This window comes from Podospora pseudocomata, chromosome 7, assembly GCF_035222375.1.
Source record: "Podospora pseudocomata strain CBS 415.72m chromosome 7, whole genome shotgun sequence".
NCBI lineage: Eukaryota > Fungi > Ascomycota > Sordariomycetes > Sordariales > Podosporaceae > Podospora > Podospora pseudocomata.
Window position 1 is genome coordinate 2,055,399 of NC_085891.1, and position 10,653 is coordinate 2,066,051.

Below are 10,653 nucleotides of genomic sequence, written 5' to 3' on the forward strand. Positions count from 1 at the left end.
TTATTACATATTATGACCATGACGGAGAGATCCCCGAAGGTTCCAGCCTGGTATGTCCAATCATGGGGAAGGGAGTGGTTGGTACCTGCAGTTGGCGGAGAGTTAACTGCATAGGTACACAGTTAGGTGGTCAGCGAGGCGTGGCAAGTTCCGGGGATCTGGATGTCTTGGATTGGATAGTGAGGATTCCTGAGAGATCGAATCGGAGGGGAGGGGGAGGGGGAGGGATCGTGTCGGTGACCTCCTTTAGGGTCGTGAAGATATATATATATATATATATATACATATATATACTTTGAACATCGAGAGCGTGTTCATGGGATCTTGGGATGTCATGCAGATCAAACCCTCGGGTATCTCGAGGCTATTAACGGTGATAAGCGGCGATCAGCTCACGCTAAAACTCTACTGTACACCACCCCGATTCTCCCGCTGAAGAATCGCCGTGTCTCAGTTTACAACACCAAAAAGGACGCCGAACGGGCTCGGGTTGGATGAGTTCGTGGTTCAGCTCCCCGCATTCCGACCCGAGTGAAGTCGGCGACCACATGGGGTCTTCAATGGTTGGCTGGCAATCACCCCTCACAACGGCGAACATATACACTCCCTTCATATCAACGCCAACCACCCAACACCCAGCAACTACATAGTATGTAAGCCCCTTGCATCACCACGAGAACCTGTCATCGGCGATGTTGTCCCACCCAAGAACCCACACACAACATCACTGACTGGCACTTGTGTATGACTATAGTCCCGGTAAGCCCTGCGCATGTATGTGGGGTGTGGTCAGCGGGTTTGATGCAAGGGTGAGGCTCAAGATGTCGATTCCAACCATCGCCGTTTATTGTGCTTTGGTGATGGTGGTGCCCGCTCGTGCCAAGGCGCCTGTCAGTTGCTTATTCTTTGTGCACTCTCATCACTCATCCACGAGCTTACATACTCGGAGTTTGGTGTGCCTTGTCTACTCGGGGATTGACACTGGCGCGGTAGATCCCGCGAACTACTTGCACCACTCACCGATAGCTCCCCGGCACTTGACGTGTTGGGAGTAGTGAAGCTGAATTTGGGCAGGAATGCTAGCCACTTTCCAAGACTGATTGCTGTTGGTTCAGCTAGACTGGGTTGATTGGCGACTGAGCTACTGACGATAACTCCGGAGTTGGTGGTTGAAGATGCCCGAGTTTTGGGGAGGAGGATCGTGAACTGGAGGGGAGGACTAGACGGCGTTTGTCTTGGATGACGGTGATCGGGGTTCATGCGGAGGGGATGAGCGTTGAGAAACCTGGGCTGGGTATGAGTATCTAATGGCTGGGTGCAGGTAAAGGGAGAAGGCTGTGCAAGACTGCTGCTGACTGAGGAAACGAGAGTGCTCATAATCCCATCTGTCCGCCTCCCAACCCGCAGACCTCATCCCGTGTTCACCTGCCTCATCTTTTCATTCTCGCCATCCTCCCAACCATCATCACAGCATGAACGCCCCATCAAGCTCCTCCTCCTCCTCCCCCAAAATGGACCCCGAATCCGGCCCCTCCCCCTCCCACCTGAAAAACACCACCCTCACCTCCCTCACCTGGTCCTCCCTATCCCACGCAATCTCCACGACCCCCATCCTCACCTCCTCAACGGGCCTCCTCCGCCCAGGCGAACTCCTAGCAGTAATGGGCCCCTCGGGCTCAGGCAAAACAACCCTCCTCAACCTCCTCTCCCGCCGCCTTTCCCCATCATCCCCCTCACCCATCCTCCTAAACGGAACCCCCCTCCCCCTCCCCCAATTCCAATCCCTGACCCGCTTCGTCGAACAGACTGACTCCCTCATCGGGGCCCTAACCCCACGCGAGACCCTCCACTTTGCCTCACGGCTCTCAAGCGCGGGGATTAGCAAAAAAGAGAGGCGGGAAAGGGTAGAGGGTCTACTCGGGAGTTTTGGCCTGATCGAACAAGGCGATGTAGTAGTCGGAACTGTGACAAAAAAAGGGTTGAGCGGAGGGCAAAAGAGACGGTTGGGGGTTGCAAAGGAGGTTATCACCGGGCCGAGGGTGGTCATACTTGATGAGCCGACCAGCGGGCTTGATGGGAGGGGGGGGTGGGAGGTTGTCAAGTTTTTGAGGGGGTTGGCGAGGGAGAATAATGTGGGTACCCAGGTACTCTTCTGGTAGTGGTATGGGAATGATGCTAATCGGGGTGCAGTTGATTATTGTTGCGAGTATACACCAGCCTTCGACCGCGACGTTTGACCTGTTCGACAAGCTGTTGCTCTTGTCAGAGGGCAAGACGCATTATTTTGGTTCGGTGGAGGGGATGGGGGGGTATTATGAGAGTCAACTTGGGATGGTCATGCCACGACATGTTAATCCTGCTGAGTGGTTGCTTGAGCAGACTAATATTGATTATGCCGATGATAAAGAGGCTGCGAGGGCGAGGCTAGAGGAGATGCAGTCTGGCTGGGAGAGGTCGGATTTGAAGAAAAAGTTGGATGAGGATGTTGCTGCTGTTGCTGCTGGGGCGGAGAAGGGGGGGGATGAGCTTGTGTTGGGGGATGATGAGGCGAGAGACAAAAGGCCGGGGATGGCGAGTGTGGTTGTGACGCTGGTGCACAGGAGCTTTATCAAGAGTTATCGGGATGTGGTTGCCTATGGGATTAGGTTGGCGATGTATACTGGTATGTATCCCTCCTTTGGTTGATACAGGAGAAAACTAACAGAGAAAGGTCTCGCCATAATGATGGGTACAGTCTGGCTCCGTCTGCCAGCCACACAAGACTCCATCATCCCCTTCACCAACTCCATCTTTTACGGCAGCGCCTTCCTCAGCTTCATGGCTGTGGCGTACTGTCCCGCCTACCTCGAAGATTACAACCAGTATGCCAAAGAGAAACGGAACGGGCTCTACGGCGCCACCGCCATGACGCTGTCAAACTTCCTCGTTGGGACACCATACCTCTTCCTCATCTCAGTCGTCTTCTCAATAATCAGCTACTGGCTCTCCAACTTCCAGCCTACCGCCAAAGCCTTCTTCACCTGGGTCTTCTGGCTCTTCCTGGACTTGCTTGCCGCCGAAGGGCTGGTAGTCTTTATGGCCTCTCTCTTCCCGTCCTTTGTCATCTCGTTGGCGCTGGTTGCGTTTGCCAATGGCTTGTGGATGAGCGTGGACGGGTTCATGGTGCCGCCGGGGACGTTGAATGTCTTTTGGAAATATGTTTTCCATTACTGGGACTATCAAAAGTATGTGTTTGAGAATATGATGATCAATGAGTTCAGTGAGAGGGTGTATACCTGCGCCGAGACGGCGGATGGGTGTCAATGTGAGTATCTAGTATCCTGCATCCTGACATGAGAGAGAATAGAAAGCTGACAGGAAATGCAGGCATGTGGCAGACTGATCTGGCTGATCAATGCCTGATCCGTGGAAAGGGAGTGTTGGATCAGTACGGATACAAGCCTGGGTATATGGGCAAGGATGTGGGCATCATGCTGGCCATCATTTTTGGATATCGGCTCGCGGGGTGGTTGGTGTTGAAGCTGAAGAAGTAGTAGAAACGGCGGTTGTGATGTCAGCGCGGCCGTGTAAGTGGAACGGGTCCTGCATCAGACTGCAGACGCTGGGTGGTTGACAGATGCAATCTATCTATGCTTAAGGCCAAGTGCAGGCACTCATAGAATACAGAGTAGATACCCGCCAGACCATCGTCGAGCTTGATTCGAGTTGTGAAACAAAACGTACTCGGAGAAACGTAACTGCGTAACCGCCAGTACGTATCCGTAACGTGGGGAAGAACCCGACGGCCTGGTAACGGCGGGAGCTCTGACAGGGAATTGCGCACTGTGCCGCTAAATCGACAGGGCTGTAAACACGGCCCACCCGTCGCGTGCGAACGCGCTATGTCTTGACCTATTAACCCTGAACCTTCCCCATTCTTTTTTTTTCTTTCTCTTTGTCTCTTTTCCACATTTTCGCCATTTTTATTCCTCGGAAACTGCTTCCGATGCGTTTCTAGATGATCCAAGGGTAGTTCAGAAAGTAATCCGCCAAAAAATTCCCCCACTGCCAGCTTTTGAGGCCGTCTAGAAAAGTGACAACGGCCGCCTCTTCCGATGGCGTCGTTGTCTAGCACATCGCCCCTCATAACCCTGGGCACGACTATCTCGACTCCCAGTTCGCACCACACGGCTCGAACAGATGGGGACAACGCCGGCGACACGTCTGCTCTTACGAGTGTGGATGACTTGGACGACGACGATGACCAGCTGTTACCTCCGCCCTATCGAGATGCAGCCCAGCTACCGTTTATGATTAAGAACCAGTTACAGATCCACCTGGAGGAGAAGATGTGTATGTCTTTTGCTCCTTTGTTTTGTTGACTTGGTTCCCTTCTCCTAACTTTCCCTCCCTTGACAGACCCTGAGACCCTGAACATGCTCCACGCCCTCCTCTCCAACTGCGCCAGCTTCTCCCCACCCTCGAAAGAGCAAGGCTCCCAACCACCACAGAGAGTCTACGTTCCCCCACCACACCAACTCGCCTTCATCAGCAGTCTCGCAATCCACCCGCGGTTCACCTCGGCCCCACCAGACGTCGAAACGACCACCCCGCCGGTGCGCGACGGCGCCGCTGCCCTCTCCTACCTCCGAGGTCTGCTGTCTATCGTCGGCCCAATAAACGCCAACTTTCGACAAGCATTCGAGTTCAAACCACCTCCATCATCCTCCCATGACAGGAGATCAAGAAGGGGAGATGTGTTTGGTAACTGGTCAACCAGTGGCATGAGCGGAGCAGATAGTGACGCTTCCTCTTCTGATGTCATGACTGGTACCTTTGCCAGAGAAGGAGTCATCTGGCACCGCGCGAGTGATTTCTGGTCGGTGCTAGGGTGGTCATTTTGGTGCGCTGCGTTTGTGCCAGGGAGGTGGAAGTATTGGAAGCCGTGGTTGGAGTTTGTGGTTACGGTACTGGAGCAGGATTGGAATGATCGGTTGGCGATGGATAAGAAGACGACGACGGCGGGTGATGAGCCGTATCCCAATTTGAAGGGGAGTTTGTTGGTGGCTTATCTGGAGGATATCACCAAGGCGAGGAAAACCGTGCAAAAGGAGGTGATGAAGGCTTTGACTTTTGCCTTGGAGGCTGGGGATAGGAAGGTGTATGGGGAGGTTTTCACGAATGAAGAGTTGGTTGGGCCGAGGACTATTAAGAGGAAGAGGGCGGATACAACGCTGGATCTGGAGAATGGCTGCTTCGGGGACTATGATGACGATGACTCGGACTTGGAGAATGAGGGGGACAGTCAGGAGCTGCCTTGCAGTTCTGCCAGGTCTGCGCCGGGGGTACAGAAAAGGACGAAGAAGGCGATGGAAAGCGATGCGGGCCCGAGGCCGGCTGCGTTTCGTTTGCCCGATGGAGTCGCCGAGACCATCCCATTCCGACTACGAATATTCCGTCTTTTATCGGCAGCGGCCCATTATCTCCGCGACGTATCCTTTCCTACTTCTGAGCTTTACCAGAGCTTCTCGTACAAGGTCAGGACTTCACCGCTGCCTGTTTTTGAGCTCTTTCTCAAAGCACACAACGACCTGCCTGATTTTGCCAAAGTACCGCTCTACAGGAATGTTCTGGACGGTTTACTGCCGCCGAACGGCCTGCCGGATCCCGACCGTGTGGACCGCGACACGAATAGCCGGGATGACATCTCTGCTCTCGAGGTTATGATGCAGAAGTGCTTCTTGCCGTTCCCGGCTGGGAGGATCACGGCCGAGGATAATGCCAAGTTGTCGATTGTGTTGGAGAATATGCTGTGGGTCTTGTATCTGGCGGGGGACATCACGGACGCGGCCGGTCTCGGGAAGGCGATTGAGACGGGGATCAAGGCGAGGGAGGCCAAGATTAAGGGGAGGGGGAGGGCGGGTGGAGTTGATAGGTTGGGGAGGGAGATGCTCGCGAGGTCGAGTAATAATCTGAGGGTGTTTGCGAGGATTCTCGGTTGAGGGTGATTTGTCTGCTTATTACACGCGTTCACTTCCAAGCGCATTTTTATTGTTGGTTTTTGACTTTTTGATACCCCCTCTGTATGGGAAAAGCATGGGCTATTATTTGACGGGATTCTTGCGGTTTTCTACTTGATGGTTTATCATTTGATGGGTGGTATGGTATGACTGGAGATCACAGGCGCGATGATCAGGGCGCATCATTGCTCTTACAATTAATCATGTTAGATGGAGGACTGTGTGTACATTTTTATTTCTACTGTTTTCGGGTAGATAGATGTCTTGACCGAATACCTCGTGGGACTCGTTCGGCCTGCAAAACTGGTTTCAACCCACGCTTTAGAATGGAAGCGGGGATTGGTGCTGCTCTTGGCGGTCTATCGAGTACGGTGGTTATATACATAGTGTTGTACAGTTGAGAGGTGATGTAGAGACCAAGGCTATGCGTGCTTTTCCTACGCCAAACTCCTTTCCACCCCCCCAACACATCTCTTATTTCCTTCTCATGACATGTCCCTCTCCGTTCCAATATCATGGCTTCTTCGCCGCCCCCGGCGTCCACCCCTGAGGCTGCCACTCCTCCCCGGGCCCAGCCCTCTTCTGCCTCCACGGATCAACCTTTTTCTTCCCCCCAACCAAAATCTCGCCTTCCCCTTGTTCAACCTGTTTCTTCATCCCCTCCCAAACCTCCTCCCTCTTGACCTCCTTGGGCACTTTTTGTTGTTCATCCTCCTTCTTCTCAACCCACATCCCGCTCCCCTCCAACGCTGGCTTCCTCTGTTTCCCCCCAACCCCATCCTCAATATATTTAGCCTTGGCCTCCCACCTCCTGTCCGCCTCTGCCGCCAAAATCTTGAGTCTTTCTTGTCTGATAACGTCTGCTTGCTGTTCTTCAATGGTGGGCGGGTCAGGCCGGGTGTGACGCAGCCACTGGTGCCACGCGGGCGGGATCTTGACCTCGGAGTGGTGGAGTTTGAGGGCAGGGTTGGGGCGGAGGATACGGCGCCAGCGGTCTGGGTTGGGGTTGCCGCGGTCGTGGAACTCCCAGTAGGTGTTGCCTGAGAGATCTTTGCCTACTAGGAAGTGGCGGCGCCAGGGGAGGCGGAGGGATTGGAATTTTTGGACGAGGGAGAGGGGTTGGGACATTTTGACCTCTATATACAGGGTGGGCGAGGCAGTAAAGAAAAGAGCGGTTTTGTGAGTGTGTAATACAGGGAGGTGAGGGTGGTGATGTTCGCGACGCGGTTCGCGATAATTTCTTTGGTGGTGAACAGCTACGGTGGAATAATTTGATCGAGTGACGTCGTTGCCAAGGGGTGGGATTTGGATGGGTTTAAAACTAGTGGGCACGGCATGGAAAAAGCGGGCATGATTACTTTGGACGGGGTCCTCTTGGATTCTAGTGTGGACAGATACTACAAAAAGGGGTAGATAGGTGGATTAGATCGTGAATGATCATCAACAGACTCCTCAATTGCCGTGAGAAGGCATTGTAAGATGGTCAACATGCAACTCAAACTCAATGAGCTACGCAGGAGATCAACATCGAATATCCTATCCAGAAAGCTTAATCCCAGCCACATATTATTAGCCTCCCCCACACTCCCCTCCCAGCGCACAGACAAACCTGTGTGGCTGGAGTTAAACCTTCCCGCCAAGCCATAAATGAGGGGCAGCACCCAGGCACACCAAGGCACGGCAAGGGATGTCCCCTGAAGAGGGCGCCCTGAAGAATGCCCGCAATCTCACAAGAGACATGGCCCGCGACGACAAGCCTCACCACACCACATCTCGGTTGCCGACCTTCTCCCAATTTGCTGAAATAGACACGAACAAACGAGGCCCCGCAGCTTCATTTCACGGCCCGTCGCCAGACTAATTAACCTACCCTGAAAAACTAGGGGACATCCGCTGCCAAAATTATCCATCTTTTAGGGGATAGGAGAGAGAGAGAGATCCGCTGACGCAACTGGCCCCGAACGGACTGCTTACCTGTTCTCACGACCCGAGACTCCCGGACTTTTTGTTGAACAGCTTGGAAAAGGAAAACATATTTTGTACACGAACAACACTTGCTTGAGAGAGAAACAATCCAGAAATCAACATTTGCCAAAAACATGGCGTCCGTGACATCGCTAGACGGCGACTTGCGCCGGTTGCGCCTGGAGAAGTACACGCCCGCCGCTGCGACCGAGGCAAAGCAATGGATAGAGAGTGTCATCGGCGAGACCTTGCCCGGAAAAGACCTGCTCGAGGGACTCAAAGATGGTGTTGCTTTGTGCAAGTAAGTCTGCCGCCGCACTGGTAACCTGTTATACAACAGTTCGAAGGTTGACTAACACGTGCCCGGCCCCCTAGACTCGTCAACCTCGCCATCGGTCCTCCAGGAGTCAAGTGCAAGAAATCCGCCATGCCTTTTGTTCAGATGGAAAACATCTCCCACTTTCTCCGCGCCTGCCAAACACCACCTCTCAACCTCCAACAGCACGACATGTTTCTGACTGTCGACCTCTACGAGCGAAAAGATCCCGCCCAGGTCCTCCAGTGCCTTGGTGCTTTCAGCCGGGCGGCCAACGCTGCCAACCCAGACACCTTTCCCAATCCGATCGGTCCCAAAGCCAAGAACCCGGCGCTGTTAAGTCCACAACCGACGGGTTACAATACTCCTCCACTTATACGTGGCCGGGGGAATTCCAATGCTAGTAATACCTCGTCTTCGGTGTATGGCAGGGGAACGCCGTCATTATCGGCATCGAGAACAGGGGGTGACGACGGACCATGGGGCCGGGCCAAGTCCCCAACGAACGGTGCAACTTCTCCTGGTGTTAGTAGCTGGAGTAAGAAGGAGCACGAAGGCGCCACATCTCCGGCCTGGAACATCGCCCAGTATGGCTACATGGGCGGTGCCAACCAGAATAACCTAGGGATCGCCTTTGGTGGCAGGAGGCAGATCACTAGTGCTGGTCCTGCAGTCCCAAGCTTGTACGAGAAGGAGAAGAAGAGAAAGGAGGAGGCCGAGAAGCTGAGGCTACAACAAGAAGAGGAGGAGCGCAAGAAGAAGGCGGAACTCGAAGCGGAAGAAGCACGGGCCAAGAAGGAAGAGGAGCGAAGGTGGGAAGAGGAGGCCAAGCGGATCAGGGAAGAAGAGCGGAGGAAAATTGAAGAGGAGAAAAGACGGTGGGAGGAGGAGGAACGGCAGTGGAAGATGACAGAGGAAAAGAGGCGCAAAGAGGAGGCCGAAGCTGAAAGGCGGTTGCAGGAGGAACGTGCGAAGGCTCGACAGCAAAAGAGCGGGTCCGAGCTTCGTGGTCAGTACTTGAGCCAATATCAAGCGGGTCAGGAGTCATCAGATAAGGAACGCATCAGACAGCTCGAAGAAGAGCTTGCAAAGGCACGAGAGAGGGAGGCCCAGTATGAGCGGGAACGTCAGGGGCGGTCTCGCGGACATGGGAACAGGGATGCCAAGAAGGCGAGGTCTCGATCTCGCAGCCGGCCTGCTGCTGCGGACAAGGTGAGCAGACAGGACTCGTGGAGTGTGAGGGATGAGCAGAACTTTGCTTCGAAATCGTGGCACCATCACCAAAACGAGGTCGACATTGAAGAGGAACCTCCGTTGAGCCCACCGCTTCCATCACAGTCACCGAGACCACTCCCCGACCCGGCAAAGGTTAAGACCCATCGCACGGGAGAGAAGTCGTCTTTGCCACCACCGACTTTGCCCATCAGGAAGCAGCCTACTGGTAGTCAACCGCTTCCCATCGCGAAGCAGCACACCGGTTCTCGCCCTCTTCCTGATCCGACTACTTACTCCGCGACAACATCCCCAGAATCAACCCGACAACTTCCCACCCCTGGGTCGGCTGGTAGTAACAACCGCAGCCCGTTTGCAAAGCCAACCAGCCCTCGCTCCTCCAAACAAACCACCAGCCCCTTTTCCACTAAACCAACTACCACACCCTTCTCAACCAAACCGCCCACCAACTCCCCCTTTACATCCAAACCAACAACCAACTCCCCCTTTGTATCCAAATCCCCCTTTGCCAAACCCGCCCCCCAACCCACCTCTCGCACCGACAGGTACCTCTCCTCCAACCCCGCCCCCCTCCACTCCCCCCCTACTTCAACCTTTGTCAAAGAACTTGCCGGGACGGTAGACGAACAAGCAGAGGAGGATCGCCGCCGTCAACAAGCCCAGAAACAGACAAAGGCTGCCGGGTGGGCTAGCAAGTCCCTCTTGGAAAAGGAGATGGAGCTGGAGAGACAGAGACAAAAGGAGTGGGAAGAGAGCCAGAAGGAAACGGCCAAGGCGGTCAGGACGGCGGATGGGGTGGAGGGGATTGGAGGTGGGATAGGGGGTAGGTGGGATGTGGGACAGTGGAGTGGGTATACGGGGGGTGATGGGCAGAATAAGGGCGGGCAGGGGATTGGGGCCAATAGGAGGCAGATTGTGGGGCCTAGGCCGCTGCCGGGGAATGGGGGGAGGTGAGTGTAGAGGTTTTGGTAATGGGGGGGAGGGCTGATGATTTTCATTTGTAAAGGGAGGATAGAGAATACCCGGTTTGGGATGGTCAGAATGATACTAGTTTTCTGTCAAAGATACTTTTGTCAGGTTAGGCGTGGTGTGTGTGTGGGTGGGTGATAATAGATGACAATCCAGCAGAGAGTGTTTAGG

The 10,653-nt window shown here is 54.2% G+C and overlaps 5 protein-coding genes across 5 annotated transcripts; 4 read left to right on the forward strand and 1 right to left on the reverse strand.

Moving 5' to 3' along the window:
* Positions 1 to 548: 548 nt before the first annotated feature.
* QC762_0110130 (uncharacterized protein) lies at positions 549 to 1,041 on the forward strand (the record flags this gene model as incomplete). The annotated part of the gene is made up of 3 exons (XM_062884312.1): positions 549 to 649; positions 794 to 890; positions 1,027 to 1,041. The coding sequence occupies 3 exons, from the start codon at positions 549 to 551 to the stop codon at positions 1,039 to 1,041; spliced, it is 213 nt and encodes a 70-aa protein (XP_062739425.1).
* A 431-nt stretch (positions 1,042 to 1,472) lies between these two features.
* QC762_707530 (uncharacterized protein) lies at positions 1,473 to 3,533 on the forward strand (the record flags this gene model as incomplete). The annotated part of the gene is made up of 4 exons (XM_062893595.1): positions 1,473 to 2,132; positions 2,191 to 2,662; positions 2,711 to 3,304; positions 3,367 to 3,533. The coding sequence occupies 4 exons, from the start codon at positions 1,473 to 1,475 to the stop codon at positions 3,531 to 3,533; spliced, it is 1,893 nt and encodes a 630-aa protein (XP_062739426.1).
* A 561-nt stretch (positions 3,534 to 4,094) lies between these two features.
* QC762_707540 (uncharacterized protein) lies at positions 4,095 to 6,317 on the forward strand (the record flags this gene model as incomplete). The annotated part of the gene is made up of 2 exons (XM_062893596.1): positions 4,095 to 4,332; positions 4,399 to 6,317. The coding sequence occupies 2 exons, from the start codon at positions 4,095 to 4,097 to the stop codon at positions 5,979 to 5,981; spliced, it is 1,821 nt and encodes a 606-aa protein (XP_062739427.1). The 3' UTR covers positions 5,982 to 6,317.
* Positions 6,318 to 6,512: 195 nt separating this feature from the next.
* QC762_707550 (uncharacterized protein) lies at positions 6,513 to 7,127 on the reverse strand (the record flags this gene model as incomplete). The annotated part of the gene is made up of 1 exon (XM_062893597.1): positions 6,513 to 7,127. One exon carries the CDS (start codon positions 7,125 to 7,127, stop codon positions 6,513 to 6,515), a length of 615 nt encoding a protein of 204 aa, XP_062739428.1.
* Positions 7,128 to 7,483: 356 nt separating this feature from the next.
* SCP1 (calponin) lies at positions 7,484 to 10,467 on the forward strand (the record flags this gene model as incomplete). The annotated part of the gene is made up of 2 exons (XM_062893598.1): positions 7,484 to 8,265; positions 8,340 to 10,467. The coding sequence occupies exons 1-2, from the start codon at positions 8,099 to 8,101 to the stop codon at positions 10,465 to 10,467; spliced, it is 2,295 nt and encodes a 764-aa protein (XP_062739429.1). The 5' UTR covers positions 7,484 to 8,098.
* Between the last annotated feature and the right edge of the window lie 186 nt (positions 10,468 to 10,653).